The 17026-nt window shown below is 35.9% G+C and overlaps 1 protein-coding gene across 3 annotated transcripts in view; it reads right to left on the bottom strand.

Annotated features, from left to right (window-relative positions):
- Positions 1-17026, bottom strand: part of GSK3B (glycogen synthase kinase 3 beta) — a 199928-nt gene that overhangs the window by 10533 nt on the left and 172369 nt on the right. For 2 of the 3 annotated variants that reach the window (XM_047099857.1, XM_047099858.1), the window contains one exon: positions 9102-9200. In XM_047099857.1, coding sequence (XP_046955813.1) covers positions 9102-9200 — 99 coding nt within the window. Of the gene's footprint in view, positions 1-3655; positions 3706-9101; positions 9201-17026 lie in introns of all 3 variants that reach the window. The other variant, XM_047099859.1, reaches the window with a different exon arrangement.

The raw sequence follows: 17026 nt of genomic DNA, 5'->3' as shown, positions 1-17026 counted from the left end.
AACTGAGTCATGGATTCATTGAGCAGCTGTCTCAATACTGAGGAAACTGTCCCACCTAGTTGCTCAGGTCATAAACCACAAGTGATCACCAGGATTCTTTCCTTTCCCTATCCCCCTACATCTAATGCATCAGCAAGTACTGTCTATTCTCCCTCCCAATGTGTTTAATCAAATGTACAAATGGCAAGGGGAAGGAGAGTGAATGGAAAGTCCCATCTTTATAAACTGTTGCCAAAGTGTTTAAATGAAAAGAGAGTTAGCAAACAAGGAAACAAGCTGGGAGGAAAGGACAGAAAACATAGGAGGCTGGGTGTTCCAAAGGCCGTGCCACCATGAATCAGCATTCTGCAACTATGGGTTTATAAAAGATAAAGCCTTCTAAGTAATATAAGTGCTCACTGGCCCCGCAGCAACAATGGAAATGTTCTATCTACACTCTCGTATAGGGTGGCTGCTAAGCTACATAGTTACTTAATTTTAACTGAAATTAAATAAAAATAAAAGCTTAGTTCCCTATTTATCCTAAACATGTTTCAAGTTCTTAAAAGCTATAAAAAATCATTAAATTTTTAGTATTTTTATCATTGACAGATTAGTGAAAGAGCATATTTCAAATATATCAAATCCTTTTTCTATTTTACATGTACTTTATAAGTATATTTGGCTAGCTTTAAGTACACTTTTATTTCCTTATTTCTTTTATTATACTCTCCCAAGTCCATTTTATGTTGCTATTTGCCACTATTGTCTTTCTATTAACAGTTAGAAATGTTGGGGCGCCTGGGTGGCGCAGTCGGTTAAGCGTCCGACTTCAGCCAGGTCACGATCTCGCGGTCCGTGAGTTCGAGCCCCGCGTCGGGCTCTGGGCTGATGGCTCAGAGCCTGGAGCCTGTTTCCGATTCTGTGTCTCCCTCTCTCTCTGCCCCTCCCCCGTTCATGCTCTGTCTCTCTCTGTCCCAAAAATAAATAAACGTTGAAAAAAAAATTAAAAAAAAATAAAATAAAATAAAATAAAAAAAACAGTTAGAAATGTCTCACGACAGGTCAACTCCTCTAAAAGATAAAATTTTGGCAGCCTGGGATATGTTACTTATACTGTGTAGCTAACTCAGGAAGTTCCTATTCAAATTGTTCCAAGTGGAAATATCTTTATTAAAAAATCATATTTTAGATACTAGAGTTATTAACTGACACAGGAATAAGACCATTATTTACAGAGAATCAAATGGATACCCTAAGCTTGTATTTAAATTGAAATCATAACCTACATCAATGAAATGAAAGTATCATCTGTAAGGAAAAGGACTCAATTTTCATTTTTCTCTTTATAATGTCTACTGAGTTTTTGACAGTTTTGGGTGTATAATAATGAGGGAGAGGGAGGGGGGAACCCCTCTTCAGCAAAGCATCATTACCTCTTTTTTCATATTTTTCTGAGGAAAAGATGTGCCACAAGTAGTTTCAGTCATTTCAAAAATAGAACTGCAATTCAGATGCTAGTGAGCCAAACTAGTCCACTAGCAAAGTTGGAGGGCTTGTCAATAAGACTGTTTATATTTTATCTGCCAGCACCAGAGAGGTGTTCTGGGCTCAGGCATAGAGGACACTGAAGAAACGTGGTCATTCAGGGTAGGGAACTGAAGGTCATGGGGACACAGGAAACACTTTCACCTAATTTAGGAATAAAGAATATGCTTATATGAATATAAGCAGGTGACTTCAGGCAAGAAACTAAGGAATATTTGAAGAACATCTAAAAGAATATTTGATAGGACGTTCATCAACTTAATCAACTTTTGGAGGGGGGGAAAAACAGGTACAATTTTTGACTCAATGGGAGAAAACAGGTTTTGAATAAAAAGAAACAATTTCTGGGGCACCTAGGTGGCTCAGTTGGTTGAGCCCCCCCGACTCTTGATTTCAGTTCAGGTCACGATCTCAGGGTTGTGGGATTGGGCCCCATGTTGGACTCTGTGCTGAGAGTGGAGCCTGCTTAAGATTCTTTCTCACCCTCTGCTCCTCTCCCTCACTCGTGCACTCACTCACTCTCTCTCTCAAAAAAAAAAAAAAAAAAAAGGAAAAAAAATTTCCTGAAAATAATACTTAGTGCTGCTCTGATGAAAATAATAACTAAGCTGGTTTGACTTTAGGTATCTATATAAAAAACCTGCCAAGTGAACTTGAAACCTTAACATAGGATAGGTACATCCTCATTGGTGTCAGTCATTGTGTCAAACTGACACATGTGGATGGATGTATTTCAAACACAGAGCCAATAGGAGGAACTGAGTATAGCACTGTACCTAAAAAAGACACCCACATTCTTGGGCTACCAAGTTAATAATACCTAAAAATACATGTCCACACATGCACACAGCACCTTCTCCACCCCCACTCTGGGCTGGCTAATGTTAAGGTAATGGAGAAATGGAAAAATATATCCACTGCCAGTTGGCAGTGTAAACTGGGACATACTTTCTGGAAGGCAATTTGCTATGTATCAAAAACTTAAAAATCTTTCATTATCTTTTGACTTGGCAATTATACTTTTAAAGACTGAGATGTAACACAAATGCCCAAGAATAAGTAATTAAGTTAAATAAAGTATGGTATAGGCTTAAGATGTATAGTCCTAACCCCCTACCCCCTGAATACCATAGCCCATTAAAAAAAAAAAAAAAAAAAAAAGCACGTCTCACTGCCCATTCATATATAGACTAATATGTAAAATGTTACCTTTCATTAATCTTAGGATTGAGAATATGGGAGACTTCTATTTTCTACAATAACTATATATTATGTTTTTAATAGAGAAAATTCCCCATTTTTAAAAGTTATATACTATTAGAAATTCCATATATATTTGGGTTAAGATAAAGAGACAACAGAAAGGACATGGTTAGGAAATGGAACACCTGAGGGCATACCCTCCAGATTCTACAATCAGACAAGATACGGATTCAGCTTTCCCAGAACACACAGTACAGTGGCAAAGAGACAAAGGATAATAGTACCTGGGGAGGGGATGAAAGGATGGTAACCATCATTTTGGAAAGTATTTGATATATGGACTTAATTTGTATAATATTTTAACTCTCAAAAATCAGTGAAAACAGACAATGGGAGAAATTATTCTGGGTGTAATTCTGCCCAGCTAGAAAGAACTGACTGGCGATGTAGGTGACAGGAATTCTGAAGTAAAAATAACTGTAGTAGCAAGTAAAGGGAACCACTGGCCCTGGCTAACTCTGAGCCATGACTTTAGTCAATGGATTCAGTCAATGGATTTCAAAAAGTTCAGGAAACAATAGGTATGATTTTATGGCTATAGTCTTCAAAAGGGGCTCAAAACTGACAAGAAATAGAACATCAGAAAAAACAAAACTCTGACCAAGCAATTGCAAATAATCTCAATGCAAAGTAAAGGGAGAAGAACCAAAGAAACCAACTGAAAGGGTTTTCTCTGATAAAGTCATAATTTTAAATATAGATAACTTTAAGAGGGGCACATATCCAAGGAAGAACAGAAAATAACAATATGAACCTGTAAGAACAGGCCAGTTTCGGTTTAAATAAGGTAACAGCATAAGGTTTTCAAAATAAGGTCAAGAAAAGTTAAACCCTCTGACCAGGTAAAAAGACAGAGAAGACAGACCTTGTCCAACTCCTATCATGATTCCCTTTTCTGTTAGAAGGGTTTTCAACCTGGAAAGGATATAACAAAAATCCTAATAAACAAAATGCAGCCCAAGGAAGGTGAGGGCAATCTATACATTTTAAATGTCTTTAAACCCAGAATCAAAAGTCCAAGAAATAAACTCTTAAATGGATTACAGAAACCCACAGTGGACAAATAGTAGACACTAGAAATTTTCCTAAGTCTTAAAAAGAAAGTTTAATTTCCATTGATAGTTACCTTTTTGATGGAAAACATTTCTTGAAAAATTTCCTGATAACAATAAAGCATTTTATAAAATTTTTCATAACATTATTATACACATAAGCATTGTAAAGTTGGTCTATAGCTAAGCAAACAAGAGGGGTAAACAATCACTCAAGAGGCCACCAGAAAAATAATTTCTAATAAGCCTTGCCTAATACTATTTAACTTATTTTATCAGTAACTTGGGTAAAGGCAAAAAAATCTCTAAGTAGGCCCTGCCTTGCTTGTACTGTTGGACATAATTTATTAGCTGCTTAAAAGGAGGCCAAAAATTGTTATGTTTATGAAACGTGTACATGATATATAATTGTACAGAAAACCTAACTCCTTGACACAGAACATATTCAGGATCAGAGTCTGAAATCCTCATTAATATGGAGAGTAGTTGGTCATCATAAAATTTGAAGGACTTTTGGGTGTAAGGATTGGGCTGGTTCTATATAATTCCAGAGGAGGAACACAGAATGAAAGAAAGTATTAGGGACAAATTTCAGGTTGAAAAAAGGATAAACTTTCTAACAGAAATACAGACAGAATATGCTCATTCTTGCAGTAATGAGCTTCCAGTTACTGAATATACAGAAGCATGGGATAGATGGCTAGTTCTCACCAGTCAGTAAGGTGAACTGAAATCAGTGGTTTTTATTTATTTATTTTTTGAATGTCAATTAGTATTTTATTTTGTTTTTGTCAATTACTATTTTATTTTATTTTTTTTCAATATATGAAGTTTATTGTCAAATTGGTTTCCATACAACACCCAGTGCTCATCCCAAAAGGTGCCCTCCTCAATACCCATCACCCACCCTCCCCTCCCTCCCACCCCCCATCAACCCTCAGTTTGTTCTCAGTTTTTAACAGTCTCTTATGCTTTGGCTCTCTTCCACTCTAACCTCTTTTTTTTTTCCTTCCCCTCCCCCATGGGTTTCTGTTAAGTTTCTCAGGATCCACCTAAGTGTGAAACCATATGGTATCTGTCTTTCCCTGTATGGCTTATTTCACTTAGCATCACACTCTCCAGTTCCATCCACGTTGCTACAAAAGGCCATATTTCATTTTTTCTCATTGCCACGTAGTATTCCATTGTGTATATAAACCACAATTTCTTTATCCATTCATCAGTTGATGGACATTTAGGCTTTTTCCACAATTTGGCTATTGTTGAGAGTGCTGCTATAAACATTGGGGTACAAGTGCCCCTATGCATCAGTACTCCTGTATCCCTTGGGTAAATTCCTAGCAGTGCTATTGCTGGGTCATAGGGTAGGTCTATTTTTAATTTTTTGAGGAACCTCCACACTGTTTTCCAGAGTGGCTGCACCAATTTGCATTCCCACCAACAGGAAATCAGTGGTTTTTAAATTTAATAGCAGAACCACTGCACTGAAAGAAACCTTACTCAGAAGACTGATATACAAAACAGATAAAGAGAGAAAACTGCTCTAGCTAAAATTCCCTACCACATCTCACACTTAACTCATCTGGCTTTGGACCAGATAATCTTTAAAGTGATTCATGTTTGATCAGTAAAACTACAATTTCTCAAGATTTATTACTCTAAATAGTTTAGATGAATGGTCTTCCAAATGGAGTGAATGAGAGGTGGGAGAGTGGAGCAAATCAGAATATATATATATATATATATATATATATATATATATATACACACACACACACATACATACACACACATATAAAATTGTTATATATTAATATGTATAATAAAATTATATATCACATATATGCAAAATCATATTTTATTGACAGAATAGTATATATAATTTTCAAGAGTTTCTTATCAGAGCCATGATCAACTATAATGTCCCCAGAAACTGAGGTATTTTAAAAACAATTTAGAAAGAAAGTTTTTAAGAAAAAAAAAAAAATCAACATCCATACCCACTAATTTAACACAACTGTTTTAATTTTTGTATATATTTAACGTGTTTCTATCCATAGACAAACATTAATTTTGGCACTTGCCAACATGGTACATAAGATTTGATGAATATTTCTACAAATGTCTATGTAAGCTCATAATTATTTATAATTACATAAAGATGGAGATTCCATAATATATCAAAACAATTTCCTCCTGTTGACCATTCAGATCAGACTGGCTCTCCTTGTTATTATTATATAATTATTCCTATTTGTATCTCTGTACACGGTAGCTTTTTGTCTTCTATTAAAAGTATCCTGAAGTTAAGATCTCCAAAGTGGGGTTAGTGAACTAAAAAGTATGAACTCTGGTGGTTCTTGTTATATACAGTAATGCCTTCCAACAGGTCTTAAATCAATTTACCTGCAGTCATCCCCTGAACTCTGAATACAACACTAGTTTAAGCACTTTTATACTTTACATCTTCTCACAAGTCTATGTAATGAGTATTTACTATTCCTGTTTTTTATGGATAAGGAAACTGAAGCCAAGAGAGACAATAAGAGCATGTATATTTTAAGGTCTTATTAAAGAATATAACCCACATTGCCAAATTCTTATTTAAAATATAAATAATCATACATACACATTTATTTAAATATAGACAGCTGTTAATGTTGCATAGTCAATTCCTTCATCTAGATCAGCATTTCCTGAGACACGTTTGGTAACATACTTTAGTTCTCACTACTACCCCAAAAGAAAATGGTTTCCCCCTGACTATACTGTGGGGTTATGCTGTTAGCTTACACCATGGGGCGCTTAAAAAGGTATCCTTATGAAAACTCATTATTGCATTTATTATTGGAATGCTGAAGGGAACTTCATTTAATGTATCTCTTATAGTACCAAATCTGAGGCCCCAAGGGAGAAATATTCAAACAGCAGGGCCAGAAACATTTTGCTTCTCCTAAGCCATCAGTGTGCTTATTTAATGAAAAATGGGAAATTTTAACAGGTAGCATTTCTTTATTTACTTTAGCCACTAGGAGGAAGCTCAAGGCAGTATCTGAAATCCTCTTTGGTAAATATTAAGATACTCAAGTATCTTCTCCCTGTATTAAATTCCTCATACTCTATTTTACTTCAACTTTGAAGTAAACTCTTAGGACAAGAGTCCAATGTCATTTCCATATTTATACCGAAAGCTGATTTCAACTGCTTTAAGAATACACACACACACACACACACACACACACACACACACACACAGTTAAAACCTTGGATTGCGAGTTCTTCAAGTGTTCTGCAAGATGGGCAAACATTTCTAATATATTTTAACCTAATAAACGAGTGATGTCTTGTAATAAGTGTAGTACCTGATGGAGAATGTCATATGACCACAACTCAGCCAATGGTTCTTGAAATCCAATTTGATACACAAGTGCTTTGGATTAGAAACATGTTTTCAAAACAAATTATCGCAAACCAAGGTTTTACTGTATTTTTTTGGCAGCGGGTGTGTGTGGGGGGGAATCTGCTGTAACTTGTATCAATGCAACATAAAGATCAGGTTACACTATGCTTCGACCAGGCAGATAATATGCCCCAAACCTTACTTTAATTTGTTTAGTATCTCATACTAAGGAAGTCATTTAAAATTACCCAAAACTTACCAATCATAATTCTCATTTGTATTCATAATCCAAAGCAATTCTAACAAAACTCCTGGAAACTAGCTCAACAAGTAACTGCATTAATTCAGGGTTAGGGGCTGTTCATGTTTTGAACAATCAACCTACTCTACTCAGGCCAGGGATTTATTAAGTTTATTAATAGCTCATTTAAGCAATTCTATCTTGCTTTTAAATAAATTGGTCATAGTTTAAAAACATTTATATTTAAAAAATTTAAAGCACAATTCAGCATATATTTGATTTTTACAATATTACTCTAGGAGAGTACTGCCACTCATTTTACAGGTTGAGAAAACTAATAAGACATTACTAAAACTAATGAAGTTCATATGACTTTCTCAAAGTAGCATGTGCTGATGGAACTAGAACTAGAAAAGAAACCTTTCTAGACTTTTTCTGGAATGAAGGTAGGACATGGACTAAAGTGAAATGTTTCTCATCTTTATTAGCAATGTTCTAAAAAAACTTTGCAGAGGAACAAACAACTGTGTGTCAGAAAACAAGAGATGAATTATGACCTTTCTGCTGAATGCTAAGAACTAACAATGAAATATTTTATCTCTTGCAGCATCAATGCCCTTAGGCAAAAATGGGTCTGATCAAACTCAATTCAATGTAACAGATGATTTAAACTTCATTTTAAACAGCATCTAGCCATTCTTCGGAGAACCTTTAAATTCATTAGAGAATTGGGAGATTTTCAGAATATCTGCAGTTCTCACAAAATCAGGCCCCATTAGCTGGCTAAGGAGACTAGCAGTATACCCGAGCTCTAACCTAGGAGACCATGAGGGCATTTTTTTTTTTCACTGATGAGATCTAGTCACTTTTGATCTAAATCTTAGTTAAGTGTATTTACACTACAGTTTTAGCCCTTTCAAAATATTAAATTATACCAATCTATATTTATACTTCTTGAAAATTTGCCTCTCTAGTATATATAGTTTACATTCAGAGTGATGGAACTAAAGTAAATTACCTTCAATATTATTACATTTGTACAGATTGTTTCCTGATACAGGTATCTCATCTGACCTATATTAATCAAGAAATTATTTGAAAAGAATGATTTTTAATATAACAACTAAGATGACAGAATTTAACATTAAGATATTTACAATTTATATCTAAAGTATTTATGGGGTCCTTTCATGCTTTTTGGAAATAAAGCAACATTTTATTCACATTTATTCATTTGGCTGTGCTATGTTTTTAATACCTGGATGGTATTAAATGTTCACATGTATCAAATGAAATAAAATGGAAGTAATCATGTCTTTAAAAAAAACAGAGTATTTTTTTTTGCATTTAATAACTTGTTTTATTTTTTATTTTTTTAAATTTACATCCAAATTAGTTAGCATATAGTGCAACAATGACTTCAGGAGTAGATTCCTTAATGCCCACTACCCATTTAGCCCATCCCTCCTCCAACAACCCCTCCAGTAACACTCTGTTTTCCATATTTATGAGTCTCTTCTGTTTTGTCCCCTTCCCTGTTTTTATATTATTTTTGTTTCCCTTCCCTTATGTTCATCAAAACAGAGTATGTTTTTATGGAAGAGACTTATGTTCTCACCTGAGGCTGCTGTGGCATTTGTAGGGGTTGAAGCAGCTGCTTGAATCCGAGCATGAGGAGGAATAAGAATGGTAGCTAGAGGTGGATTACTTGACAGTTCTAAAGAGAAGTAAGATACATGTTAGAACCCATTCTGAACTCTGTATGTGAAACTACTTTTATTGTTAACAATAAGCATAAAATACTGCATTAAAACACTGGCTTAAGAGAAAAAAAGACATGATAAACCTACATCTAAAACTAAATCAATGAGCTAGAAATCAATTTATAGACAAAGTCCACAGAAATGTTGTACACATAACTAAGGCACTATCTGCTAAAATTAATATATGTCTGAGAAGTAAAGATAGCTTAGGGAACTGTACTGGCTGATGGTTTGAGAATAAGCATATCACTAAGATATATTTCCATCTTTCATTAACTTAAATATACTAGGTTTTCCCATACGGCTCTGACAGTATTTGACTACAGGAATTGAGAGTGATGATGTCATAGAAAAGAGACTAGGACTATTGTTTGCGTATGCATGCATGGACCAAACTACCCGACTGTTAAAAGTTTCATTGCTTTTATTAAAAATAATTTTTTTAAGTTTATTTATTTTGAGAGAGACAGAAATAGTGCAAGCAGGGGAGGGGCAGAGAGAGAGATGGAGAGAGAGAGAGAATCCCAAACAGGCTCCATGCTGCCAGCGCAGAGCCTGACCTGGGGCTCAAACTCATGAAACCATGAAATCATGCCCTGAGCCGAAACCAAGAGTCAGACGCTTAACCGACTGAGTCACCCAGTTACCCCAAAAATCAGAATGGTTTTATTCCACTCTATTTTCCTTTTTAACTCAGTAAGATCATTACTTTGATTCTAAGTTTGAAATAGGCTTTTTACCTTCATGTAGAAGTTTTTGTCGACTGTAAACAGAGTGGCTTTCTTTAAAGAATCAAGTTCTATATATAAGCCTTAAGAAGCAATTTAAGATGACACTGGATCTAATGATGCACACATATAGCAAGAAGTGGTAGTGAGCTCTTACATGTAAGTATCTGGTATTAGCTTTGGTAACGTGACTGTTTTCCTGGTCTGCTCAGGATAACTCTGGTTTATTTTTGTTATCCCAGCATTTATCTAGTGACTGTTGATTTTCATGCTCATAAGTGTTGCAATTTGAAGGGATAATTACACAACCATACTAGTTACAGGAAGACATTCTTTGAGCTACTGCATACACTTTGACAATTTACAGATATGGCATGGAATAAAAAAAAGTTAACCAGTATAATCTTAAAGTAAATTCACATAACAAAATTAACCATTTTAAAGTGTACGGTTTAGCGGCATCTAGTACATTCACAATGTTGTACAACCATCATCTCTATCTAGTTTCAAAACACTGTCATCACTCAAAGGGAAACCTTTAGCACTCACTCCCCATTCGTCCCTCCCCCCAGCGCCTAGCAAGGGAAATAGTGTTTTAATATAGTAGCTTAAAAACATTTTCTGTTGCAAAGCCCCTGTTAATATGGACTTACTCAAATTGGTACCTAAATATCTAAATTTTATACTAAACGATACCAGATTCTGGTAAAAATAAACAAACAAAAAACCCTCAACAAACCTATCCCAAGATTTATGAAAAATGAATGGGAACAAAAGCCTAAAACTGAGTGAAGACTATTTATTAATTCTTCCCCTTAAATGAGAAGAGGTAAGGCAGCTTCCCTGGATAGAAGTATTTCTCATGTCTTCCCTGGAAGCCAGTTAGAAAACCATTGCCTTAATGATCAAGTTTGAAGAGATGCTGTTTTCTCATAATCAGCTTTTAGCTGTTTTGGTTCTCACAGAGGAAAAGGAAGATCCTAAGTTGTTTTATTTCTAGTTAATCCAATTTTAACCCACAATCTTGTATCTATGAAAGCAAGAGAATCCTAATTACCATAGCTGATGACTCTATGGTTCTAGTAATAAAAATTAATGCAGGGTGTGGTAACTACTTTTGATTAACCTAAAAGATTTACCATCTCAATTACAATTAAAATCTGCTAAAATAGAAAGGCTTCTTAAAATTCATCCATCTATCCTCCCATGTGTCTATCAATACTGAGCATAAAACTGTGTTAAGTCAGAGAAAAAGATAACCATCTTTGATTAAAAGAAATTGAAAATGGAAGGTCAACTGCACAAATAAGCCGGCAAGAAAGGCATTCAACCTATTCAGGATAGGGGCACTTTTAAATTAAAAAGATCTCTATGAGGGACACCTGGGTGGCTCAGTCGGTTAAACGTCCAACTCCGGCTCAGGTCACGATCTCACGTCACGGTTTGGGAGTTCGAGCCCTGCATTGGGCTCTGTGCTGACGGCTCAGAGCTGGAGCCTGCTTCAGATTCTGTGTCTCCCTCTCTCTCTCTCTCTCTCTCTCTCCCCCTCCCCTGCTCATGCTCTGTCTCTCAGAAATAAATAAAAATTAAAAACAAAAAAAAAATGATCTCTATGACTAAGTGCCCAACATCTAAAAGAAAATCTAAAAATGGAAAAGATGACCAGAGATTTTAAGGCATTTTGACAAAGCCACTTTTAATATTATCTTTAAAATGTAGGGGCGCCTGGGTGGCTCAGTCGGTTAAGCCGCCGACTTCGGCTCAGGTAATGATCTCACGGTCCGTGAGTTCAAGCCCCGCGTCGGGCTCTGTGCTGACAGCTCAGAGCCGGGAGCCTGTTTCAGATTCTGTGTCTCCCTCTCTCTGACCCTCCCCCGTTCATGCTCTGTCTCTCTCTGTCTTAAAAATAAATAAAAAAAAAACGTTAAAAAAAAAATTTTTAAATGAACTGAATATCAGCAGTCTGTGGTCACTGTACTTACTGTCCATGCTGCCCACTTTCTCCCATTCATTTACTCTCTTATCAGACCACCTTTCTATGTATCTGTATATCCAGTTGAAGGGTCATGGTGGTTTTAGGTCACACACACACACACACAGGGCTTGAAAAAAGCAACCTCTTTTTCCTTAGGTAGTAGACAGCCATTTGGGTCTAGGGTAGGGAGAGAGGGGTAACTAATGAAAAGAAAGGAGAAAAGTGAAGAAAATAAGGAAACAAGAAAAAGAGAAGCTGTGGGATCCTGGAGGTTTTGCCATATCCAAAGACAGAGGGGAGAGTAAGTAAATTCCACAAAACAACTACAAAGACTAGATTCTTAACCTAGAGTCAATGAGTGGCCTTTGGGTGGAGGCAGGGGGCTTTTGCAAGTTTTTTTGACTTTGACATACTAAAAATTAAGGAATCCTAAACCCTTCCCATTATCTATAACTCACTATCCTTCTTCTTTTCCTTATAAGGATTCCTTGAAGTCCACTGCTTTCCATCTGTTAGCTTTTCTCTACTTCAGAGAGATTGTTAATTGTTGTAACTTCTGCCTATGTGAAAAAGGAAGCCTCCTTATATTCTTGCTATAGTCCTGTTCTCTACACTAAAGTGTATTCCTTTTGTGGGGACAGATTATGGGCACTTCTATGGGGCTGGTACAAAATGGCTGTAATGATTTTTTGCTTGCAAGAATTACACCCACTCCTGGTCTCCCTGCCTATCCATGACAATGAAAAATAAGGGAATTGAGGCAATGAGTGCAGATCCAAACTGCAGTGTGGGCACCACAAAGCAAAATAAGATGACATTTTAAAGGACAGGTACAGCAAAGCAACAGAACTTTTCAGGATCAGGGAGAGTGCATGTATTCTTGAAGACAGAGAATAAGAAGTACAGAAAAGACTGAAAATAAAAAGCTGAAAAAAAAAGTAAATAGTATTATTTAATAAATATTTGTCCTAGGCTTGAGAGTACGGAGATAATTAAGGAAACAAGGAGGTCCATGATACTGAATTGGTGCTAGTTCGGAGAAAAGGTAGGAATAAGATAGACCATGTTATCTCAGAGACATGGTTGAAAACAACATAGCAACAGGCTCAGAAGGCTTTGGAAACGTTAATGATGATAAAGGTTTCTTTAACCAACTGCAGATACCATGAAACTATCCATCAAAAAAACCATATAGTAGTTTATCAGGGAATATTAAGAATCTTTTGATGGTGTATCAATCATTATGTGCTCCATAACCAAACACTTTAATGGACAATTTAAATAAAAGCAAAATGAATTTTATTTTATTTTATTTTTTTTTCAATGTTTATTTATTTTTGGGACAGAGAGAGACAGAGCATGAACGGGGGAGGGGCAGAGAGAGAGGGAGACACAGAGTCGGAAACAGGCTCCAGGCTCTGAGCCATCAGCCCAGAGCCTGACGTGGGGCTCGAACTCACGGACCGTGAGATCGTGACCTGGCTGAAGTCGGACGCTTAACTGACTGCGCCACCCAGGCGCCCCGCAAAATGAATTTTAAAATAGGTATCGATAAAGGCAAGATACATTTATCCAATTATCCAAGATACAGGTGTGCTATATTACCAAGGGACACATGCACCCCCATGTTTATAGCAGCACTATCAACAATAGCATGGAAAGAGCCCAAATGTCCATCGATGGATGAATGGATAAAGAAGATGTGGTATATATATATACACAATAGAGTATTACTTGGCAATCAGAAAGAATGAAATCTTGCCATTTGCAACGACGTGGATGGAACTGGAGGGTGTCATGCTAAGTGAAATTAGTCAGAGAAAGACAAAAATCATACGACTTCACTCATATGAGGACTTTAAGAGATGAAACAGATGAACATAAGGGAAGGAAAAAAAAATAATATAAAAACAGCAAGGGGGACAAAACAGAAGAGACTCATAAATATGGAGAACAAACAGGGTTGCTGGAGGGGTTGTGAGGGAGGGGGATGGGCTAAATGGGTAAGGGGCATTAAGGAATCTACTCCTGAAATCATTGTTTCACTATATGCTAATTTGGTTGTAAATTTTAAAAAATAAAAATAAAATAAAAAATTAATAAAGCCAAGATAGATATTCATCAACTAAAAAGCTGACTGAATTCATTTAACTAAATTTTGCTGCACTGTTGTTTATAATGCAAATGAAAGAAGAAACATTCCCATGAAAGGGCAAACTGAATAAACTCAAACATACCTGACTACTTGATAAAGCAATCTTTTAAAATATTAAAACAAAACATAAATCTAGTTGACGAAACCTTAAGTATTCCTTAACTTAAAGTTTCTATTCTTCCAAATATGAATCCCAAATTCAATGACAAGTAGATAAGAAACTTTCCTAGGTTTTTTGGGGGGGTAGGGGGGACAGTGGCTCAGTGGGTGGGTAGGGTGTATATGTTTGTTCAAATTGTGTATAGTGTGAAAGCTGAGGATAAGTTGGAGAGAAGCAATCAATGTGCTAACCAGAGGGAAGCAATCAATCCTTTTGTTCACCAGACCTTCTCTAACAGTGATGTAATAAAATACCACTCATCAGGTAGAGAGGAATCTTCATTAGTTCTGAAGCTCAACCTGCAGACCTGCCGAAAGGAGTCACTGCAAGAGGCAGACATGCTTTTTCTTCTGCAATTAGGTCGAGGTCTTCATGTGTATATCAGGCCTCCTATATACATATGAAAATTGCCAGTGGTTGTCTATTATAGGTAAAGTGGTATTTCTCTCACAAAAAGGTTTAGACAATTTCACAATGGCATGCCCATTTCATCTGTGTACTTTTCATGAGCAAGAATTCAAATGCTAGGATGTACACCTTGATCACACACATTACTGAATCCTAATGCTGCTTCTATGGATTTTTTTTTAATAAACAAATAACCCTATTATAACTGCTTTCTTCTCCTAACAATTTCAAAGTGTCCAGAAAATCCCTGACCAAGTTTCTAACAAAATCTTAAAATTAAACAAATAATTAAGCTTATTAGAAGGTCAGACAAATAGTAAAATAATTAGAAGGCTCACTACTGCTTTTTAGTGATATTAATGATGTTTAATGTGAGGACTACATAATATCTACACAAATCCATGACTACTTTGCCTTGGAACTGCCTAAGAGGAAGCATCACAATTTGTACCAGTCACCAAAAAATGTCTGAATGTGTTTAGTATACTACATTTATAGCAGTGACATATTTTAGAAGTTACCCAGCAAAATGTTAGTATTTTAAAAGATCTGGTGATGAAATCCCCAACCAGGACAATGCTTGCTAAAATAACTTTCCTTGTAAAAGTTCATACAAATTAGGTAGAAAATTTGGTATTGGGGAGGTGTGGTGGGATTAACTGTAGACTCACTTAAACATACAAAGCAACCAATTTCCCAATATATTCTAGCCATGGAATAGGAAAGGAATTGGTGAATAAAGAAAATACTGATCCCCGTTGGAATTTCCTGATTCCAATTCGTGAGGTCTGATTCAGTTATGTCCAACCTTTGAGATCCAATGACTGAAGGAAAGAGGGTGTGCCAAAGGTCTCTTCAGGTTTCCAACATCTAGATGAAGATAGTATCATTCAGGGGGTCCCAGAGCACTGAAGCCCCAGTGCCAGAAAAATGAGATGTCTGATAATCTGTTTTGTGAATCCAGAAGGTCAAAAGGATCTCCAAGTTTTCTGTCCCTTGTTCATTCCTCTTCTTCCTCCTCTAGCTGATCACAGAAATGCTTGTTTTAATTATGAGTAATACTAGTGACCATTTATTGCTAGTTACTTGTGGCACAGTAACAAATATCAAACTGCAGTTAGCTTTATTGTTAAGCTTTACTTTAATACAGCCCTGTATTTTACTCAAGTGTTTAATCTTCATAGTTCTATTCATATGGCAGGTTTACTAGTTAAAACAACACTAACAGCAACTAGAAGGCACATTAGAAATGTCCAATAAATATTGGTTACATGAATATTGTGTTTACTTAAAGTGGCATGTGTGACTCAAACATTCATTAAGCACCTACTACATGCAGATCAGGAGTTATCTTTATTTCACTTGGGGGAATTAGTACAGACTTCACTGAAAATGTATGAGGCTGGAGGAGGGTTTTATTCTGCCTATAGCAGAACCTCACTAACACCCTCCCACCCCAGTGTTTCCTATCTCTGAACCCTCTCTAGCTATACAACCAATTGGGGGATTGATTCTCCTTTTCCAAGTTCTTGTATTACCCGGCTTTATTCTGGTTGTTCATTTATTGCTATTAATATGTGCTTTAGAGTTGCATCTGCACAACAGTTACATCTTTGCCTTGGTAAACAAGATCATCATTTGGAAACACTGATCCAAAATCAGAATACAGAAGGTCAAATAGAACAACATCAAACAACACTTCTTCCCTGGGCAGAAACACTCTTCGAGTGTAACAGTGATCTAGAAGGAAAAGGAGAAAGTACTACCAGTGATGACAGCCCAGTTTCAGAATGGTTGTTAAGATAGGGCATTTTAATGCTTAAAAAGGAAGGACCATCTCTCAAAATGATGGCACTCTCAATTTAACACATTTAGTTTTATGGAAAAGGATTTCAAGAACATATCTACACATTTCATGTGAACAGATACAAAGACTCCTGCATATCCTTTTCACTAATATGCACAGAATCACAGAGTCACAGCGCCGTAGAGATTGCATATACTCTATACACACCAAATACACACACACTCTTTAAATCCCCAAAGACATATTAATGTATATTCAGACATACATAGAGCCATAATTATATCTGATATTCTGGGCAAATATAACAATTTGAAATACCAAAATAAAACAATCGTCACTCCTTTTAAAAAGCTTGTAAATAACAGATATGTATAAATAAAGTTTGAGCTAAATTATTTATTCTTCTTCAAGTTGAGCCTTTTCTTTACTTTAAAATGCATATGTCAAAGCTGAAGTTAATAAAAACTTTGGAGGCTTCTAAGGACATTAAAGTTAGCTGACTCTATTAAATAATTAAATAACTCTTTAATTAACAATTAATTAAATA

The sequence above is a fragment of the Lynx rufus genome, unplaced genomic scaffold, assembly GCF_022079265.1.
Source record: "Lynx rufus isolate CCGP_SWC_20201006 ecotype Redwood Valley unplaced genomic scaffold, mLynRuf1.p SCAF_5, whole genome shotgun sequence".
In the NCBI taxonomy this organism is placed as follows: Eukaryota; Metazoa; Chordata; class Mammalia; order Carnivora; family Felidae; genus Lynx; species Lynx rufus.
This window is presented reverse-complemented; position numbering and strand designations above follow the sequence as displayed.